The sequence below is a fragment of the Zosterops lateralis genome, assembly GCF_965231275.1.
Source record: "Zosterops lateralis genome assembly, chromosome: 2".
Taxonomy (NCBI): domain Eukaryota; kingdom Metazoa; phylum Chordata; class Aves; order Passeriformes; family Zosteropidae; genus Zosterops; species Zosterops lateralis.
Window position 1 is genome coordinate 90,370,985 of NC_139763.1, and position 22,938 is coordinate 90,393,922.

The 22,938-nt window shown below is 37.8% G+C and overlaps 1 protein-coding gene across 2 annotated transcripts in view; it reads left to right on the forward strand.

Annotated features, from left to right (window-relative positions):
- Positions 1-22,604, forward strand: part of WARS2 (tryptophanyl tRNA synthetase 2, mitochondrial) — a 39,479-nt gene extending 16,875 nt beyond the window's left edge. Inside the window, exons 2-7 of one of the 2 annotated variants that reach the window (XM_083884728.1) lie at positions 3,243-3,500; positions 14,554-14,634; positions 16,798-16,883; positions 19,504-19,622; positions 20,760-20,885; positions 21,649-21,703. In XM_083884728.1, the coding sequence (XP_083740854.1) occupies positions 3,243-3,500; positions 14,554-14,634; positions 16,798-16,883; positions 19,504-19,622; positions 20,760-20,863 (648 nt within the window). In that variant the 3' untranslated portion in view covers positions 20,864-20,885; positions 21,649-21,703. Of the gene's footprint in view, positions 1-3,242; positions 3,501-14,553; positions 14,635-16,797; positions 16,884-19,503; positions 19,623-20,759; positions 20,886-21,648 lie in introns of both variants that reach the window. The other variant, XM_083884729.1, reaches the window with a different exon arrangement.
- The last annotated feature ends 334 nt before the right edge of the window (positions 22,605-22,938 follow it).

The window sequence follows — 22,938 nt, forward strand, 5'->3', positions numbered from 1 at the left end:
TTTTATGCATTGAGAGTACTGTACTCATATTAAGGGACACAATTTTTCCAATACATCCAATATGTTCATAGTAACATTATCTACAGACTGGTCAGTGATCCCAGAAGTTGAAAAGGCAGATAATGAACATATTATGGGAAACATACAAAGCAAAGACTGCAGCTGGAAGGGAACACAGTCTGCCTGACTTGGGGACCAGCAAAGTTTGTAGACAGAACTGTTCTCCACAGGCTCAGGATGTCAGCACTTTTTGGGTCAAGGTATTGGCACATGAGCTGATCTGTGCTGACTGCACAGAAATTCCTGTGCCCTGGTATAACACACAGGTACCCCAGGGGGTAGAGCTGCTCCTGCACTAAAGTAGCACCAGCTTCAGGGTCCCGGGGAAAAGAAGCAGCAACATCAGAAGACGTGTCAGGTGATGCTATCTTTTACTAGACTGAAGTTGGAAGATGTTCAGGTTTCTTTACGCTTTAACTTGGTCATCCTAACGTGCTGTGGGTCTATTAAGTTGATGTGGGTCTGTAGTGGATATCTGGCACATGATAAAGTTTCTTAGCTTTTATAACTGCAGGTAGAAAACATATTTTATATGAAGTCACTGGAGTCAAGACAGTAATAGCTTAATTAGTAATAATATTAATAACCTTAACATGGCATTCTCTGTGTCTTCTTACTGTATTGATACACAGTAAGAGCTGTATATCGAGAGCTGTATGTAAGAGCTCTTTGGGGAAGCAAGGAGTATAAAGCACAAGTGGAAGAAGAAAAGAATACAGGAGGGATGAAATTGTCTGTTAAGAAAATGGAGAGTATGGCTGTAAAATCTGTGAAGAAGAGTGTTGTTAAACAGGCATTTAAATGGGCACCAGAAAGCAAGCAGTACTGTGGGAAGAAGTAATTGTGGGAAGGAGCATCAGCATTTGAACTTCGTGAAGGGAGACAGGGACATGAAAAAAGGTTATGTGCTTTGACAAACAACCAACTGTTCTGGGATCCCAATAGGAGTAGAACACCATGTTGGTGGTCAACTATTTCCTTCCTGACTTCTTATTGTCTTTGTTAAGAAACACAGGATGCAAAAGACGAATGTTACGCCTGTAAAATACCTGTTGCATTGCCTAGCAGCTGCTCTAGGCCTGTAGTAATAGAAGTACAGCTCTGAAAACCAGTGAATCCCAAGTTTCTATAAAACTTCATCTAATTTATACACATTGGAATGTTGAATGCCTCCTTCTGTAGGAGAGAACCTGGCCCTTCTCAGTGTTAACAGGAAGCTGGCTGCAGTCCTGGGCCAGGTAGTAGCTTAGTGGGAGCTGAGTGGATTCTGTGAGTGGTGAGAAATGCTCTGATGTAGGTTCCTAGGAAAACAAGGAATCAAATGCCGAGTGAGAGATTGAGTATCAAAACTCCATTTTTGTGTAATGAAGAAAAGAGGCACATGGGTGGTCGAGGACTGGAACACAGGGACTGGAAGGTGGAATTGCTGTTGGAAGAAGTGGTGTGCTTTTCATTCCTTCAAGTGACTACCTTGAAGCTCTGTGCTGGAGGTTCTCCAAGACCACTTAGAAACTGACTCAAGAATATACTAGAAGTCAAGAATGGGATGAAGGGATGCCATCAAGACTTAAATGTGTAGACATTTATGTGAGCAGGAGAAATTAGCATGGCAGCTAGCCCAAAGCTGCTCTTGTCTGTCAGCACAAACACTTAAATGTTGGGTAAAAAAAAATGTCTTGATCTGAAAAACAAACTTACTTTAAAAGAAAAGAGAATTTTTCAGCAAATTTAGAAAGAAATAGTTAGGCTTTTCTGAACTATAGATCATGCTTAAAATTAAAAAAACTCCTATTCCACTTGGAAACACTTTGTCAATAATTTTTCTCAAGTCTGAGTCAAAATGAATTAAGTCAATTTGAAGTCCTTTTTTAATACTTAAAAATAATGGTACTTGGCCTTGACTTTTACTACAATTTTGTGTGGTTTAATAGTTTTATGACTTTTTTCCCCCACACACATTTGTAAGAGATTCACAGAAAAGGAAACAGACTACATCAGTAAATAAATTCTTCCTGCTAAGTTATATAGCAGGAAAAAAATTGTGCAGCCACAGGCATAATGAAATTGATGATCCTGCTACACAACTGAGTCAGGATTTGTATTGTACAGCTTGCTGTGGTGGGGGGACCCCTCATTTATAAGTTGAGTGGTCTTGCATGCTCTTACAACTTGGCATGTAACAAGCATTTCCACATAAAACATTGCTGAGCTACTTCTGAATATGGTGGAATTCTTTGGGAAGCTCAGGGAGGTAATTGATCATATGCTGACAGCTCAGAGCTCTGAGAAAATGGTCAGATGGAGAGCTGGGATGCAGGAAAACAAACTTTCTAAGATGGTAACTGTCACTTAGCCAAGCTATACATGTTTCAAGCTTTTTAATCTTTGCTCACAACCTCAGCTTCTTAGTCTTTTTTCGGTTTTGCTGTTTCTCTGTGAACTCTTTTCTGATGTTGACATTTTACTGGTCCTGATGCATGGACAGTATTGCAGGTGTGATCTTGAGCTATAGCTGTATTTCTTTGTAGAGCTCTTCTAGAAATTCTATTGCTGACAAAATGGGGGGTTTCAGAACTTTGATGATCTCTTCCATTATTCTTTGACCTTTGGGTCAAGAAGTAGGTTCTTTTCAGGAACTACTCAAAATATTCTTTGCAGCTAGAAAAATAAGACTTCAGTATTCATGGGAATTGTGATGGCAATCTACTGGGACATTGCATGAGTTTACAACAAAAATATTTGAATTTCTCTAAGCTGTGACCCTAAGTTTCTATATCAGAGTGGATATACAAACTGAAGGGTGGATATAGAAACTAAAGAGAATACATACAGCTTTGATGCAAAAGAAGGTGAAAGAATCTACTGTGTGGTTTCTGTGACCAACTTTTTGGTGATCTTGTTTACAGCTGTATTTTTTTGCATATGCAAAGTCTGACAGCTTAAAATTGTGGTAGTTGTCAATCTCTCTGCTGTAAGATAGAATATTTTAACTGACTTACTGCAATTATTGATTCTGAGGTAGTTTATACCTTAATGCGCTGACAGGAGGGGAGAGGAGACAGGCATAAATGAGGCTTTTTAAAGGACTTTAAAATATAAAAATCTGTTTAAAACTCTGTTAAAAATGTTAAAAAAAAAAAAAAAAAGAGGCATGTGTTAATTTTGCCAATGCTTTGTCACAGAATGTGGTTGTGGATCGGATTTTCTCTGGTATCCAGCCAACTGGGACCCCTCATCTGGGTAACTACCTTGGAGCCATTCAGAACTGGGTGAATCTGCAGGAAAAGTGCAGCTCAGTGCTCTACAGCATTATGGACATGCACTCCCTCACCATGCCCAAGGAGCCAGCTGTCCTGCGCCAGAACATCCTGGACACCACTGCTGCCATCCTTGCCTGTGGGATTGACCCAAAGAAGTGTTTCCTATTCCGGCAGTCACTGGTGAGTTCTCCTGGTGCGTTGGATTTGGATCTGATTAAGTGGCTTTTCACACATCTTAATGAATGAACATAGCATTGCTGAACTGCTTTATCATGTTTGTGGTGGTGGTCTTAGGAAATGTTAGCAGTGTTGGATTTTAAACTTATCCCTCGCTGCAGTTTTGAAATTTTGAAGGCTGCAACCATGACTGAGAAGCCCATTTAGGGATAAGTACACTGTAAATTTCTGAAGCAGAGCTAGGAGTTTGTGCAGGTTATGAGTAAAATACTTCAAGGACCTCTTAGAAGACCACTAATTTGTCTCTGTAAGTCTTACTTTAGTCACAAAAGGTTAACTCATAAATCCATAAATGTGGCCTCTGTAACCATAAAGGTAAGGAAAACATGTTTCTATGCTTTTGTATCAGCTCTTGCCACTTTTCTGCCAGCTGCACAGTAATCACAAAGTAACAGGTGATTAACGTGGTAAGTTTTGTATCAGTTCCACAGCAATTGTGGGGGGTGGGGGGTGGTTACATCTTCTCTGGGTCGTATTTTCCCTTGCTCGCTATAACCTCCTTTTCATGTGCACATTTTTCCATCTGATCTGGTAGTTCATATGTAAACCATGTGCTTCTTTTGACTACCCCAAGGGGTACTGGGCTTACCTTCCTGCTTGGCATATAGCTACCACATGTTATATTTTCCTGGAACACAACTTAGTTTCTTGCTCAATTAACTTTCCATTATTGACTCTAAACTGGCAAACTTCTGTAATTTCCACAGACACAGATGTGTCACGGCTTCTCCTCATGTGAAGACACCTATAAGTGGGTGTCCACCTTGCAACAGAACTGCAAAGGTGATGTGCACATAGAATCTGAATTTTTTTGGTGCAAGCTGAAGTGGTGTTGCATTCTCCCTTTCAACACAAGTCTTTAGAGGGAAAGTTTCCTGGAGTTGTTAAACTGCAAATGGTAATCATAGCTCTATATCCCTGGTGAATAATGAATTGATGAAGACAGATATACTTCCTGCTTCACTTTTCCTCTGTATTAAAAAACTAGTCTAAATAGATGAGCTCAGAATTCTAGTGGAAATATGTTTTAAAAAATTCACCTCATTTTTTTCAAATCTGTTTATCATTTTAAATACGTTACCAGCTTGGGTTTTAATTTTCCTCTACTCTGACTTGTCAGCCTCAAAATGATGAAGTCATTAGCTGGAATAATCACAAGGTGAGTTACAAGCCAGTGATACAGTAAAACCCAATCTAGAGGGAGTTTTCTCATGTTTTCAAGCAACTGAACAATTCAATTTGCTACAACACAGGATCAGTGACTAGATACACAGGACTCTTCAGCACGAAGGATAAATGCTTTGTCGGTTATGGTTAGAGAGGAATAAAGTGAGGGTTTATAAAACTGCAAGTGACATGGAGAAAGTGTTTTATCCACTGAAGAATGTGAACTGACAAATATCAAAACAAGTTAACGCCTGGAAGTTTCAACACAAGCATAACAACGCTGCATTTCACAAAATCCACAATTGGGCTACAAAACCACTTGACACAGGATACAGTTCATGCTGAAATTTATATGAATTGAGATAGGGATTCAACAAATTAATCTGAAAAATTGCTTTGGGACTGTTGCATACCTGAGCAGTCACCTCTATGGGAAGTGGCGAAACCACAGATGGGAGAGTATCCATTCTTTTCTGCATTTAGGTTCTTTTTTTTTTTTCATTGGTTGTTGTCAGAGATGGATATTTGATCTGGTCTAGTGTTGCTTTTCTTTTATTCCTACTGGTCTAAAAGCTAAACTAGTGCTATTCCAGGTCTTATAAAACCAACACTCAGGCTTCCCTTGAAGCCAGCAGATTATCAGTGAGGATCTTACATTGCACTCAGCCACAGAAAGTATATTGTATCTTTCACAATATAATAATGCAGAAGTTGAATCTTTGAACCCCCAAAGAGAAAGTGTCAGACTCAGGAAATGATGGCTCTTTGTGCAGTGCTTCTACAGTACCAATACAGTCAAAAACCAATGAAAGCCTAAGATAGCTAAACGTGAACATGTTCAGCTTTATCAAATGAAAGTTTCCACCAAATACCATTCTGATTTTCCTTATGATGGTTAGACTGCCTTTTTACCTTAATGTTTCTGTGTCCATATCTGTCCAAATCTAATGGTCATTTTTCTTATTAAATCTGAGCCATTAGATTAAATGTTTGAGCTGTGTCTGATGTTTTGGGTGTTATTCTTACCAATACTTACCACACAAGTATCCATACAACTTTCAGAAGTGGCTGATTCTAGCATATTTTTGAAAGCTCACTGTCACACTGCAATCAGAAGAACAGTTACAGCTGTTTGTGAATATAGACTGTTTTAGCACTGCTTCAGGCTGAAGTGGTTTGTCAGCTTCCCCAAACCAAGTCTGTACAAGCTGTATGAAGTGGTCAGGTATACTCAGAGATGCACTGTGATCTGTTACATTTACATAGGCAGCACCAGATGTTTCTCTGGAAGCAATTAAAAAGTGTATCTGTGTGTAGCTCTTGATGTGAGGAAAGCAGACAGGAACCTTGCTAATGTGATTATTGTTTTAGTATGATAATGAAATAGTACGTTATGGAATGTCATAATATCGAGATGATTGTTCCTAAAAATGAAGGTGTAAGATGGATTGCAGCTATTGCTAATCAAGAAAGTTTATTGCCTGATTTTGATTGGAAATTTCTCAGATTTCAAAAAAAAAAGGAACTGGCCTCCTTTTCAGCCACTGCAGCAGTCTCCAAGGGTGGTCTAAAAAGACCCACTTTTGTTTACAAACATTTGACTGAGGTGTAAAGCAAAGTGACCAAAACTGATTGTATACTGAAATTGGGTGTGTACTTCCAGAGGTCAGCAGGAAAGCAGTGAAAATCCAGCCACAAGTAGAGAACTGGGTTAGGTATTTAGATATGGACAGAGTAGGTTTTTTCAATAGCAGATCAAACTGCTAAATGAGAGAATTCTCAGTAGCTTAGCATGCTGTAATTATTGTTGTATTTTGAATTCTATCTAGAAAATTACTCAATCTGTAGGTCACAGAAACGTTTAATTATTTCTGTGACATTTCTGTTCATTTTTTTAAAATATCATGCAACAAAATTATTGTTTAGGAACTTTTAGTTTTAATCACCAAAACCCACCACAACTAATGACTTTTTCTGTACCCTGATTCTGTAGCAGTAAAGGCAGAATGAAATTCTTGCACTACAGAAGTATGCTAGTAATGGTAAGCCCCACTAAAGAAATTGTTCATGCAGTCATTCATGTTAATGCTGTTGTATTCTCTCACTTTCTCTGGATTACACTGGCCAAGAGTGTTCTAGATTTGCTGAAAAGGGTTTTGTTGGGTTGGGGTTTTTGTTCTTTATTTGTTTATTTGGCTTACTCTTTCTGTATTTTGCTGCTTATGTTGCTGCTCTGGAATATGTTTGCCATATGTGACAAAAAATAATGCTACTTGGTTTTTCAAAAGGTCTGTGCTTTTTGGTAAGGTTTCACTTATTTTACTTACTTATCTCTAATTCAGAGATATCTGGAATACCTGCCTCCAGACTTTTCACACACTTTATCATCCTTTTCAATACAAGCAAGAGACAAAGGGCTGAATGATATGAATCAGAGACTGACTGCTGGGGGAAAGTGTGGTGAGAACAGATATCTCTCATGCTTATACTAGATCCAAAAGGTGCTGTTATGATAAGGATACAGGTGAAGTTGACTTGGAATTCCTGAACAGATTTCAGTGATGTCCTCACCTTTCAACTAGAATTAAATAAATGTGACAGAAATTTTGCATAGGCAATTTTTTATTGTATTGTTTAGAGAGCATATGGCCTATGTTCTTATGTATTGGACATACAGCTAAATTATGTATAAATGGAAAGTGTTATTTGGATGAAAATTAGTTTTGTATGCTTCAGAATTTACCATTTATAGATTGTATTGTTTTAAAACACGTACAAACAGTAAGTTAATGACTGGCTGTATATTTGGTCTTAATACATTGCAGTTCAACAAATGCCTCCCACACTTACATTGCCATATAAAAACTTGAATTCCAGCCTAGAGAAGTAGTGGCTACAAAGGACAAGTGATGATAACTTGAAAACATTTAGAAGCAAGAAGGATGGTGATGAATAATTAGGGTAATGTTTGGAACCACATTGTCTGTGAAGGATTATAAACAAGCACATTTAATTAGAATATCTAGAAAAACAATTGTGGTGTATGTTGGACAGTTAAATGGCCTCCCAGTGAGAGAAGCTCTTTCATTACAGCTTGTTTAATTATATTTTCTCAAAAAGGAAATAATAGAAAAGTAGCAATTTTTAGTAAAAACAAAAGATAAAAATAAATGCATATTTTAAAATAGTGCATTTTTATTTGGAATACAGCTGCAAGATGTATGAAACCCTCTTAGAGAAAATAGTATCAAAATCTGCTTTAATTGGCCACCTTTGCCTACCGGGCATAAACAAGAAGTTATGGAATAATGACTTATACAACATATCGTGAGAGTATTAGAAGAAACAGAAAATATATTCCTTAGATTGTACCATAACTGATAAAAGCTGTAACAGTCATCTTTCATAAAACTTAGATCTTTTATTAAAACCAAAAAGGACTGTGAGGGGGTAAATAAGGAAGACCGTATGCAATCTGCACACATGGTAAACTTATATGATATAACCCATTTTCTCTGATTCGTGGTGGGTACACTACACATTTCAGTTCTTACCCATAACCATCTTGTATCTCATCTGCTTCACAGTCAAAACAATATTAGAAACTGATTTTGCTTTTATGTGGTCTCAGGCTGTTCTTCCTGTCCACCTATCTATTGTAGTAGACACATGCTAAATGTCCCAAGAGAAACTAAAATTCCATCAGAGTTGATTCAGCAGGCAGTGCTTGATATGCTGCATGAACACTTTTCTGAGGAACCCTGTGAGTTTCTGGACAACACAATGTTCTGTTTTGGGGCAGAAAATTGCAGTTTTCATCCTTCTGGATAGGGTGATTTATTTTCTGAGTATAATCAGCTGCAGTATTCTTGCAGTGTGCAAGCAAATTGAAGCAGTAACTCTGGGAGGTGGGAATTTGCAAATTTGTCTTAGCCTTAACTCCAAAAGCCAAAATACAACAATATAAATGTGTGCACTGTTTCACTGCTGTTATTTTCCAGAAGTATCCATCTGCTTTGTTTTGTGGGCAGAGTTTGAATAGATTCATGCTACCCCTTGTCCAATTTTCAGAGGGGCTGAAAAGCTTCCATTGCATCATAGCTTATAAATTCATTAAAGTACATTAATTTAGCACAGTCCATTGAAAACTTCCTGTCATAAGAGGAAGTATGTGACTGTTTAATTTAGAAAATTATTCTGCTTCTCTCATTCCTCTGTTTTCTCTCTCATGGACTGGACTAGAACTAGAGCTCAGTGGGAAGGAAAGTCATGGTTCACTAGGATTTCTCTCTTTTTTTTCTTTTCTGCCTTAATTTACTTTTTTTTATCTCATACTATTATGTAGCTGTTATATTTTCCTGTCTTCACCAGTCTTCTGGACACACCAAACTAATTATTCAAACAGTATTATGGGGTATATTAGGAGAATGTTTCTGAAAATAAGTTAATTTCATAATGAATAAAGGAGAGGAAAGAGTGCTTCACCAAATTACTGTGGTTTATAACCAGTGAGGCTTGATTCCAGTAGGAATATTCTTGGTCAGGGTCTTCAGAAAGGAGAGAAAGATCTTATTTCTGTATGTTTTAGCCAAATATGAATAAGCTTACGTGACTAAATTGTTCCAGCGTAAAGGTGAAAGCTGTAGATACTGACACATTTACTGACAATAACTAGATAATTAAGCAATTCAATACATTGCTTAACATGTTCTTTAAATCTGATATTGCCTTTGTAGGCATAAACTTATTCTACCCAATCAGTTATTTCTTTGAACAGGAATTTGGGACACTGTGGCAAATTTTCTGTCGTAAGAGTACCTGTACTGTGTGCATTTGTTTCAAGAGTAGTCTATTTTTATTTTGTCTTGTTTATGGCCTTTTTTTTTTTCCTTTACCTGTCTAATATAGAGACACATTGCTAAGTACCTTGAACATATTGCCTGCAATCTTAGGCATTAATAAAACCTTACCTCTTATTCAAGAAAAATGTAAGCATCGTTTGCTTTTAAAAAGGACCTCTTGAATTTTGCAGAACTTCTTGCTGGTACTTCTAGAAGAGACAAAAGTTCTAAAAAAAGGTAAATTTCTTTTTAAATGGGGGACTTGTTCTCTTCTCTGTTCCAATTTCTTTTAGTACACAGCTATCCAAATTGCCTCCTGAGACTCTATATTTGTATTCTATCAAAATTAAATCTTTTAAATTTGCTACCCCTTTAAAATGTAGCCCCTAATGAGGTTACACTGCTGAGGGAAAGCCGTTTCCACATGATAGATATGCAGCACATTTGTAGTGCCTGACAGAGTAGGGTTGTAGGTTGCAACTTGAGAAATTCCATCTTGAAAATAAAACACTGCATCTCTTTTTGCAGAAAGCCACTTCAGCTGCCAATACACAACTTTGTATTATAACCTCAGAAAGCTGAGACTCAGTTGCTGATTTGCCTCCAGCATTCATGCCTCTCCCACTGTTCTTGAATCTCATGGCTTGTTTTCTTCCTCAGCTGTATGTCTCATCATAAAAAGTCATCTAGAATTATTTGGACTAAAAGTAGCTACTGGTTTTCCATCTATATGTCATTGGCTGTGGCCAGGGAATATCAGCAATAATTTGGCAAGGAATAGCTAGGATCAAGGACCAAAAAAATACATCTGCAGGAAGAAGCCCTGAGATTGTACTTTAGCATATAAAGCTCCAGAGATGATCCAAGTATAAATTGTGACCTGAGTTTAATAACTTCAAATGGCTGCACAAGAAAATAATTAAGCTATTTGTCTTTAAAAAGGGAGGAGCAGGGCATTCAGGTGAAGAAACAGAAATGTTTGTGCCTTTTAGATAACTACTCATTATCATTTGGAATTGGTCACCTCTGTTATATGTGTGCTTTAAAAAATGAAGGGAATCTGGCTATGCAGCCTTGGCCTTGTCAGGCCACAAGGAAGGAATATAAGTAGTTTGCTCTGGAAATAACTCTTTGATTACTGATTAGTAACCCAGGTTGTGGAGGATGCTTAATGCAATGGACACTGAAGGAGGAAATGTGTCCCTGGTAATAGCATAGAGGTGACCATCACAAGCCTTTGAGAAATGTTGATGGTTTTTACAGACTTGTATGAGATTAGAAAAGAAAATTGTTAAAAGCAGTAAGAGCACACAGCAGGAAAAATGAGATAAACTTGTATTTACTGAGAAAAGCAAAGGGTAGGATTCGGGCTGTCTGAAAAGGGGAGATTGCTGTATGGATCTGGTTAAGATTTTTTTGAAAAAATTTAATGCAAAATAGTTTGTAAAGGGAAACAATAAATAGAGCACTTAAAAGACTGTTATTCCTGGAAATATTTTCAGCAAGGCTGTAAGAAATATTTCCCAAGAAAATAATGTTTATACTGAAAACAGGCTACTATTTTTTTTTCAGGACACAAAAGTAGCTGAAGGTGACCTGAAGGCTTTAATTGATTGGATAGATGATTTTCAGAATTTGCAACAATCATGACAGTCTTAGAGTTTGGTTTGACATGCAGTTCAGGAACCATCACTGATTGTGAGTTTTGTTAATTGGAGATGTAATTCTGTTTTTCTACCATTTGTATTATTTTTATTTTGACATATTTGGGGGAGAGCGCATGGTGAGGAAATTATGTCTTTATAGGAAAAGGGTTAAATTTATTATTATCTGTTCTCTTTTGAAAAATTGGGTAATTCCTGAAGTACATCATACCCCTGGACTGTAGTTTGTTGTCAGATTTTAGAATACAAAAGAAATTGAGTTCTTTACTGGTTAAAGTATACACAGAATAGCCTGAATTAATTGGAACTTCTTTTACTTCTTGGAATCCTAGTTAGATTATTGGATAACCTCCCCAAAAAATAAATTAAAAAAGAAAGCAGAACACCTCTCTAACAGTCCTACTCTTTTTAATGAAAACTGTGTGAAAAGTGATGCTTCTTTGACAGCAAATTCTAGGATTTTCCTTGTGATGGCACAATGAACACTACCTACCACAATAGGAATCAACTGAAAATTGTTTTGTAGATTTATGCAAATATGAGATGTCTTCTCTGTTTCCTTTCATTTTGCTGTTGAAAGCCACATAGGCTGTAATGCTCGCTTTTTCTTTTCCTTTTTTTTTTTTTTTTTTTTTTTTTTTTTTTTTTTTTTTTTTTTTTTTTTTTTTGTAATGGCACAGTCAGCAGTCATGTTCATCAGGGATTTTTGCTGGGAGCAGTTCTGGTCAACATATTCCTTCAAAACATGAAGAAAGTAGAAGGAAGTTCATAGACAATGCTAAGTCCTTATGGGTAGCCAAATGCTATGCTAAGGAAAGAAATTCCAAAAGAACTAATAAAACAGAGTGGACATGCGAATGAGCGATAGAAGAGTTTTAAATACTTTAAAACATCTGAGTAAAAGTATTCTAAACCTTCTTCACACAATGAAGGAAAGAAAGTCCTGGAGTCGTCACTGGCAGTTCTCTGAAATCATTGTCTCAGCATAAGCAATTTTCAAAAAAGCTAATGATGTGTAATCATCACCACATCACCAGAAAGGGTATTATGAATAGACAGAAATGATGTTTTGCCACCATACAAAACCTTAGTGTGCCCATTTTTTGAATATTGGGTAAAGTTTTAGAATCTACATCTCCAGAACAAACTAATGAATTAGATATGATACAAAGAAAAGATATTCATGCAGCAGAAGAAAGAAATTCATGCCTTAAGAAGGAAAGTGTCAGAAGTCAGAGTTCCGTCAGTTTCAAGAGGAGAAGGCTAAGGCATGTATGCAATCAAAGTTTGCAGTATCAGAAAAACTCTGAATAAGCTGGATGTGAAATTGTTCACCAAATTGTGCAATACAAGAGATGTATTCAAAACCAGTAAACAAACACGGATACATTAGTGGCTAAATTATTTGTTTGCACATCAGGTTTAAGCTTCTGGAGCTTGCTGCTCCATGTGGTTGTGAAGTGAGCAATATCAGCTGGTTCAAAAAGGGATTAGACACATTCCTTGGAAATCTGGATACATTATCAGGACTGGGTCAGGGATAATACCTTTTGATACTCCCTAGTGCAACAATTATGGATGTTGAAGAAGTATGAGGGGAAGATACTGTAGGAAGCAGTAGGCTCATGTATTTGCCCCAAGTGCTACTCCTGGAAACAGCACAAGGCTGCATTGCCTTTGTTGTAATCCAACACAGTGTTATTTGTTACATTCTTGTGTTTTGGTTGGTTAATGAAGACATTTGTTTGCAGTTTTAAATGGACCTGCAGCAAGAAGCTGATGGAGTTTGTCTGGGAGAATGGCTTCTCTTGATTGTGATCCATGGGCGCTGCTCAGTGAAAGGACGAGTAGACTGAGCCTTTTTTCTTCTGGTGTTCTATACATCCTCACGTCTTTCAGTTTCTTTGTATCAAATTGATGCAATCAATGTGATGGAATACTGTAGCTAAGTGAGTAACATTTGAGCAGAATGCACCATGGCCAACCAAAGGCAGCAATTACCTGCCCCTCTTGCCAAGTAAAACGCAGCAGCTTAAACCGTGATTTAATCTGACAAATGTTTCGTGGTTTAAGCCTAGAACCTCCTGATTCACACACCAATATAGAGTCAGTTACTGCAATTTGGATGATGAATGCTGACTCATTAGCCTCTGAATTTAGGTACTGAATTTTATTCCAGCTGAAATCCCTACCCTTTCGTATACTTTTATGTATTTTGTCCCCATTTTGTCAGGCTTTTACTTCAGCATACTCAGCACTTCAGTCTTACTTAGGAAAGGACTGTGCGTTTGAAGATGGGAAATGAGCATAATTTGGTAGGACCCAGAACTGTGTATTCAACCCAAAAAATGCTGCTTAGATCACTTGGTGTTTTGGTAACTGATGTAATGTCAAATCCACTGATCCAGTGAAACACACGTGTAGTCTTGGCTGCGAAAGCAATATCTGACAGAGCTGAATCAATGACTGCATAGCTTTTAAAGAGGGTTCTTGTCAACACAAGTGCAACAGAGCACCATCTCCTCTCTATCCGCGACTAGAAGAAAGAAACGAGAAACCACTTTGAACCAGATGGTGATTCCTTCTAGATGAAATAGGAGTCTTGTGCTCAGTGTTTTCCATGAAGTTCGTTTTACTCCGGTATTTTGTTGCACTTTGTCTTGTGCACAGAAGATTGCAGGTCAAATAAGCATTAGGGAATTAATAAAAACCCTGAATCTGTGGGAAAGGCAGAAAAAAAGAGGAAGAATCAACCTGAAATATTTCTAACCACAGAGCTAGATGTTGGATACTTTTACACATTGGTGACCAAAGTAGCCCAATGACTGCTAGCTAGGAAATTACTGTATTTAAAATGTGACAACAAAGGATTTGCAATTAATAATCCTAGTAATTCTTACTTGTTAACAAACATTTTTTAACTGCCTTCTGTCTGGGTTGTTATATCATGTTGCAGGCATGAAGCTTTGAACAACTTTGAGACAGTGTGCTCTTAAAGCTTCAAACTTGCCAATATTGCAAAGAGTGAATTAAGTATGCAAGCAAAGGAGTTTACATGTGTGTTCAACTCTGCTATTGCTAAAGCATTTTCTTTCTTGTTTAGAGTATGAGTGGATAGGATCAAGAACATTGCTATACTATATTAATGTAAAGTATTCAGTCCTGGCAGTGTCCAAAACTTTCTTGTCACTTGACCTTACTGAAAAAATAATATACAGAAATAAATGGTTTTCTGATCTTTGATGGAATTTATTTTTATTGACTCTGAGAAAACATGGATATAAAAGAAGAAGATTTAAATAGATTCTGACTTCCTACTTTCAGGTTCCTGAGCATACAGAACTTGCCTGGATTCTTGGGTGCTTAACTAATGTCCCACGTCTGCTACGTTTGCCCCAGTGGAAGGTATGGACAGTTTGGTAAATTTAAAAGAAATTTATGGGAATTCAGTAGGAATGTTGTCCTAGAAATACCTGTCATCACTAAAGTACCAACTGTACTTTGGTTATTCTTGCTTTAGTTTTAAGCAATTCTGTAGTCCTGGGGGAAAACATATCTCTCCAGGTTTGTTCCTCTTAGTGAACAGTTTCCCGCTGGAAGCTACAGAATTTTGGTTTTGGCAGACACTGGCAGAAAAACTGTACTAAATAAGAGGTTTGTTTACTGTTGTTCAACTGATTTTGATAGAACATTCAGTGTTATTTCAATGCTTATTTAATAATGCAAAAGTAATGCAAGATATTGCAGTGGAAATCTTGAGCCTTGCTGATTAAGGAGTTCCATAAACAGCTTTTCTTTTTCCATTATAAAGAGTGACTGCTCTGTAGATTTTATGGAAGAGTATTCAAAAGAGGCATATATTTGAAGAGGAGTATAGAAATTATAAATATTAAAAAAATTTGAGTGATATTGTATCCTAAATTTTTGCCTTTACAGGTTTCAAATGTTTAACTTCCTAATCTTGGTGTTGCATCAGTGTGACTGCATCAACAGAATTCTTGCATTTAATTTCCTTGTATTTTATTTTGACATTCAGTAAGCAGAAAAAGACAGGAGAGAGAAGTATCTGAAAAAGGGGGGAAAAAACCCAACAGCTTAAGAGCAGTTTGGCTTGCAGAGTTCAGAGCAGTCTTAAATATCTCCAGATGTTTTCTTTTTTCCTGTTTTCCTTCTTAATTAAATAAAACCAGTAAAACTGAAATACAGCAACCAGTGTTAATGCATGGCATAGATTAAAGCAAACCTTTTCAAACCTGAGGTTCTAAAGTTAAGCTCTTAAATCCTACTTTGACTGGATTGACTTTCCAGACCTACAGATAGGTGTTACAGGTGCTAGGCTTTGCAAATTAGGTTCCCTGAACCTTAGGAACTTAGAGATGTAGACAGAGGACTGGATCTGCTGGAGAGTGTGAGGCAAGTCTAAATATATTTGAACAGTCTTAATGCAATAATTCAGATTTCAAGGGGGTTAGTGTTGTGGTTTGAAAGCAAAATGAATGAGAGGCTCCAAGTCAGAGATATAATTTAATAAGAAGAAAGGTAAAAAGGTAAAAGTAAAATAAAATAAATACAATAACACAAAGGATCACTGACAGAGTCAGAATACAACCTGAGCAGGATGGTGGAAGCAGTCCAGGTGAGGTGCTCTTCCTGAAGCAGTGATCCTGTAGAAAGGTCTGGGAGCTCTGGTCCTCTGGGAATCCAGTGGATAAGTGCTACTTGCACTGTCCCAAATCCCAGCTTATATCCAGGTGAGAATGCTTGGCTCCTCCCCCTGGGCAGAGCATCTCACAATAGCATGAGAAGTGTGAAATGGGTCCTTGATGGCCCATTAACAGAGATAACCCCTGGAGGGAGTTACCTGTGACTCATGGACCATTAGCAGAAGACACCCCAAAAGTCATTAGCAGAAAACACCCCAAAGGCGTTAATGGGCCATTAGCAGAAAAGGCAGGGGGCTTGGGAAAACACTAGCCCACTTGGTTTCAACAATTCATGAAGATGGTGATAGAATAAATACTTTGTGTACATCCTACACTGCAACCCAGGACAGTTAGTATATTTGACTATTGTTAAAAGTAAAACATAGATATGCCAGTGCTAGAACAGAATTACTGTTTGTAGCCTAACTGCCTTGATCTAGGTGATCCATATCAGGGAGCAGTAGAGAAGTTGAATGCATTAAGTGGATTGTGTGAATTGATGGAGACAACACTGGACACTGCCTCTGTAGTTCTGGGTTCTCCCAGCTATCACTGGCTGTCCTGGTGACTGTATGTGATCACTGTGTCTTGATCTCTAACACAGATATTAATACCTTTTTGCATCTCCATTATGAAGTGTTCCAAAAATTTATTGTTGAAGACACTTTTCAAAAGTAGGATTTATGTGTAATATACAAGTGCATACCAGAATATATTCACAAGGAATGGATTTTACATGACACTGTCTTCTGTAGAGCTACATAATAAATTACTCAATTATTCAGAATTCTAATTAATTAAAATCACAGACTTTGATACCATTAGTCAAAAGTGTGATTCTTCTCTGTTTTTCTTTTCCAAACAGATGAAGCGTGCCAGCCAGAAAAGCGAAGGAACTGTTGGTTTGTTGACTTACCCTGTGCTTCAAGCAGCAGATATTTTGCTATACAAGTAAGAGACAGAATGTGAGCCCATGGGCCATATCTGTTCAGCTACATTGGAATGAATCAGGTCAACATGCTGTCTTGTTGAGCAGTGGAGTTGGGTGTGATTAGATCAGAAGATTGGAAATGGATGACAGACTCTCAAGTGGCTGGTTGAAATCCAGCCTGATTAAAAAGCTACTGACAGGGAAGTGAAGAGCAAAAGCTGGTCATGTGAGAATAATTCTTAGGGAATTATAACAGACTGATGTTTAATTATACAAATGTTCACACAGATACGCTTTTTTAAAAGTAGTTATGCTTTATTTTATGCAGTGTGCTGTAGAAGTACTTAAACTGTCTGTATGGAGTATACCAATATTAGTGGAAGATCCTGTGTAGGCCAGTTCATGCTGATGAAAAAAAAAGAGTAAGTTATTGACTGTAGCTTTTAGTACCTGGGCTGGTTCCATTTTCTTTGGGTTGTACTGTGTGCTGCAGTGGAAATATCCCCCTGAGCAAGCCTAAGCCTGTAGCCTGACTGATAGAATTTGTAGTGCGTTGTCATGACTGGTAGTATTTCATAGTATGATTTAAACTGTCTCAGTAAGTAAATATTAAAGACAGTGCACCATGTATGAATTATTTTTATGTTCAGAGCATATGTAGTTTGTGTCACTGTTCTGAAGGAATTTGTGAGTATTGGTTGGGACAGAGAAGTAATACAGGACTGAGGATAAGGATGTCAGGTCAGACTGACCAAGATTAACCAGCTGTGAATTCAGAAAAATGTATCTAGAGAAATTCCATGTTAATTGATCATAGTAGGGAAAACAGGACTGCTAGAAGATCAAGAGATGGTATTTCTAATTTACCTAATTTTTAACTAAAAATAACAGGAAGCAAGCAAAAGCCAGAATTAACTTGAATATTATAATTATTTTATTTGAAGTGAGTCCCATTTGATTGTCAAATATTTGAGTGATTTGAGTGTCAAGTATTTAAGGGTGAAATTTAGACAACTTTATCAGAAATCACATTGTTTTGCTTGAGCTCAACCATGTCTGTCTCTTCTATCTCTAAAAAGATCTGGTGTTTCAGCTTTCCTTAGTAAAGCCAGTGGTTTGTTGGCTACTATTGTATTAACAGCAGGCTATCCACACAGAGCACAAAACAAGGAAGTGAAAGAGAAACAGTATCTCTTTGAAGAAATTTGACTTAATATCTTTAATAAGAAATGTTTTAATGTAAACAAAATAATGTGAGGAACAAGAATTGGTGAGAAACGGAAGCACAGTAAGGGAACAGCAGTCATGAAGTAGAATTTAGAGCTGGAGCAGGGAGAGAAACTATTTCAGATGAACCAAGGATCAAAGAAACAGGAAAATGGATAGAAGGTAAATATATTACAGAAAGGAGTAAAAATTGCACCAAAATACAAATATTTTTCAAAAGCTAGCAATGAAAAAGGCAAGGTATTGTGCAGAGACTTTTATAGAGATAATATGTTTTCTGTTTATTGGCAAACTTTGTGAATATGAAGACATTTTGGCATATGGAAACATTTCTTTCAACCTGCTTAAAGTATATTGATTATGGTAGGTGATTTTCTCTCAGTTATAGGGTGCTGTGATTTCCTATTGACTACTGTAACTGTTTTTAGGTTGCCTTGCTGACTGGTTGGGAATAAAGGTGGACAAATTGATTCCCAGATGTCAGCCCAGTAATTCCGAATCGGAAGGAAAGAGTACTGTGTTGATCTGAAATTTTCTGGGAACTTAAAAGATGCATAGTGAACTTCCTGACTTTGGAACATGTCCAGTATTCATAGCTGAATACCCCATAAACCTTAGAAAAAAAATCTGCTGGGGGATGGGAGAGTAATCAAAAGCTGGCAAGATTTCAAATCTGCCTCATCTAAAAGAATCATACATTTTTAGCAAGTATGATTAACTGTGGGAAAGAATCACCAGGGGAGTAATGGATTCTTCACCTCCTCATGTCTTCTGATGCAGATTGTGTTTCCCTCCAGAAGTATATTCAGGCCATTGAGTTCAATACAGAAGACCAAATTAGCCTTTGAATCTAGCAGTTCTAATCCTCTAATAACACTTGTGACAGTAGAGACACTGGACCACATGATTTATACAATTGTCACGAGGAAGAAACACTCTCTTCTTTCCTTCCCTGGATACATCCTCAGTACTAACTCCTCAACAACAGTTATTTGTTCCTGAGACTTGACATGACAAAGTGCTTGCACTTTATGCCTTGCAGATCTTTCTTACTTTGTTTGTACACTATAACACGTGCTCTTTGATCTCTTAAGAGGCAGCAGGAGATACTACAGATACCTTTCTGAGAGCTGAGTTTAATGAGTTGCTCTTACAGGTATCTTTGCCATATATGTCTTCACAAAGGGCTGTTTTTGCCCTTGGTAATGTGCTTCAGTTCAGCACAAAAAGCTGAGTAATCCTTCAATATGTCCGGTTTGGGGTCTTGTTCCCACAGCACCTATATCTAGCTGGGACTGAGTGTTTGGCTCAATCTGGCCCTCAGTCATGGCAGAAGCTGTGACAGTCTTGAGTAACATTTCAGCAGAACCAGAGAGCTTTGCTGAGTTTCCTGTATCTGTGTTTTATTAAAAGGTCAACACGTGTTCCTGTTGGAGAAGATCAAGTCCTGCACCTGGAACTAGCCCAAGATATAGCACAACATTTCAACAAGAAATATGGAGAATTCTTTCCTGTGCCCAAAGCCATTTTAAGTGAGCTGGTCTTGGTTATTTTTTTTTCCCCTTAACTACGCTTCTAAGTTGAAGATGGATTTAAATATTGTGGAAATAGTTTCAGGGACCAAGAAGAGGGGGCAAACTGATATTATGGGAGTGGAAAATTAAAAACTGGCAACAAGAGACTAGAGCCTGTGAAAATGAACTCCCAAGATAGATACAAGGCTTTAGAAACCCATGCTCAAGGAATGTGTGTGCTGTCTGGTATTCTAGTCCAGGGGGCCAGATGCACTCTACTGCTGCCAGTCAGCCTTGCTCTTTAAATACTAGACTTTTTAAAAGTAGGGTCTCTATTCCATGTTGTTCATTCAGGAGGCATGTAAGCAACAAAGCAAGAGACCTCTAGCAAGCAGAATTCTTCAGTATCCAAGTGGGAGATGTTTACTTTAAGCATGCTGAACAGCTTGTTGGTTTGTATGTACAGTGCTCCTAATTTTTTTAAGGGTGTTTAATATATGCTTGAATATTTCAATATGTGTCTGTCACAGAGCTTAAGACTTTATGGTTTTGATCTTAGACTCAGGAAGACTTATAAGGAAAATCTTCTCAGCCATTTTTGAGCAATAGGGTCATAGGCCGGGGGGTGAGGAGGAGTCAGATGGCGCAAATGGCATGTTTGCTAAGAAACGTGAAGAATTGGGCAAAGATGAAGCGTTGCATCTTTGTTGTAAGTAATGTAGAGGAATGCACAGCAGAGACCTTCGCCCCCAAAAGGGCAATGAGCTCTCACCTTAGAAAAGACAGGCAGTAGTAAACCTTTCTCAGTTTTCAAGCCTCAGTGACAAAAATGGTGTTAGACCTAGAGTGGAATTCTGAGAATATTAGGGATTGCAAACTCTGCAGTTTCTAATTGAGTACTAAGCACTATGAAGAGGAGCTGAGTGTAGCCTATGATGCAGATGAGACTGTTTACCATTAAATAAAAAGCTCCATTTGAAAAAAAATGAAAGAAAAAAAAGAACATTTTATTTTGTTCCCAAAAAACATTCCTTCTAAAGTTCACAAGTTTATGCAAAAAACCCAAAATATCCTAGGTGAATGGAGAAGGTAGAGACCTATTCAGACTCACTAGCTGTAGACAATTGAATTACCTGGACTCTTTCAAATTTGCAGAAAAGGGGCAGACTCTTCCAAAAGGTGATTTCAGTACAAAGCACCTTCTGGGGCAATCTGAATTGTGTGCTGGAAGAACTCTTATCCTTTCCCTGAGTACATAGGCCACCTATGAGCAGTATGCAGGTAATTTAGTTGGCTGTATTAGGTGTCTAAAAACAACTGGTGGGAGTACTCTGTAGGTAAGTGATACTTTGTGTACTCCATGAATGATATTTCTTGGTGAAAAATTGGTGAAACAGTGTGGGTTCATGTTGTGAAAGTACTTTGTAATATTTTCCTAATGCTATTAGTCTATTTCATGTACATGCATCTATCTTAGCAGTTTGCACAATACCCACACCTTTCTTATCTAAACAGTGCTTTACATCTAACAGAGCTGGTCCATGTTGAGTTAGAGAATTTTAAGAACTGTTTTTACTGAGATTTAGGAGAATTGCCAAAAGATTTTAAGTGAAAGAGTTTCCTGAAATAAGGAGATTAACTGTTACGGGGGTGGGGGAAGTTTGTTCGTTTGTTTTTTACCAGTGGACTTAACCTGTTTCTCCACTGCTCAGAACCTTTCAGTAATGTGCAGTAATAGAAGGGAGGGAAAATCTGGGGGAGAAATCAGCATGTAAGCCACATAAAATACTAGGAGTAGCCCCAGCAGAAGTTCCTGCTTAGTGAGGACAGGAGAGATGGAACAGGCTTCATGCACTTTATGAGAGTAGAAAGGTGGCTTCTGAGAAGGGCAGGAAGGGTGCAAGGACTAAACAGAGCATACATAATTGTGCTTACAATTCAGTTTTGAGCAAGGATAAACAGCTTCATTATATAGCTGCACAGTGTTTTTAGCAATTGTCAGAAGAAACCATTGTCTGCGCTCATAACTTTTCTTTTTTTAAAGGTACAACAAGGAAAATAAAATCCCTCAGAGATCCATCAGTGAAGATGTCCAAGTCAGACCCACAGAGGTTAGCTACTGTTAACATAGCAGACAGCCCTGATGAAATAGTGCTGAAATTTCGCAAAGCTGTGACTGACTTTACCTCAGAGGTGACTTACGACCCTGCCGCTCGCCCCGGCGTCTCCAATCTGGTGTCCATTCACGCTGCAGTAACCGGGCTTAGCATCAAAGAAGTGCTGCACCAAGCCACTGGTCTCGACACTGCTCACTACAAAATGGTGGTAGCAGAGGCAGTTATCCAGAAATTTGCACCTATCAGGAATGAAATCAAGAAACTCCAAGAAGACAAATCCCATCTGATAAAGGTTTTAGAGGATGGAGCGGAGAAAGCCAAAGAACTGGCTGCTCCTATCTATCAAGAAATAAGGAGACTGGTGGGATTTCAATAGAAGCTGCTGACTAGTTAGTTACAAGGACTTTTGTATCATGGGACAGAGATTTTTTTTCTTTGTAACAAAATCATTTATTCATTATTAATCATTTTGGTTTTTAAAAAAACCCTTTTTTTTCCTGGAAGATCCAAGGAGAATGTTGAAGGTGATTGCATTAAAAAATGTGCATGAAGCCAGGTATTTCCATGGGACCAGCATTAAGCTTGCCTGAATTGTCAAAGAGGGAGGACAGAAGCAATCACAATTCATAAAGAAATTGTGCAAAAGCAGATTATGAGGTTGCCTGTGTGGGTTTTTGGATTTTTCCATTGACCACTGCATGAAGCTGAAGTTTAGGCAAGGTATCAGAAAGATTTGTAATCCTCTCAAGAACATACTTGGCTATGTGTGTGATCTTGTTACAGATGGACAGTTTATCCTATTGGGGGTTGTTCAGCTTTGATACGGTGATTGAACATGTTCTTGGATAACCAGAATAAAAGCAGAGACTTAAAAATAAATGCTCAGGGTCATGAAGAGAGAATTTCCTGCTTCTCTCTAATAGTGTCTTCAAATTCAGTGTGGGTTTGTTTTTGGGGAGGGTTTTTTGTATCTATGTGGTTTGTGTGAAGTGAATTTCACTTGTGCCATTTGTGCCATCCTGCTGGTCAGGTCTTAGGTACTTCAGTGAGAAATGACATGTGCTTCAGCTGCTTCTATTTCACCTGCTGTTCTGTTTAGCAGGGAGCTCCAGGATTTTCAGTTCAGCATCAAGTCTAGGATTGCTTTTAAAAAGGTGTAGAAGAGAAGACATAAGCCTGAATCAAAGAAATCTTGGATTGAGAATCAGGGAACTTTC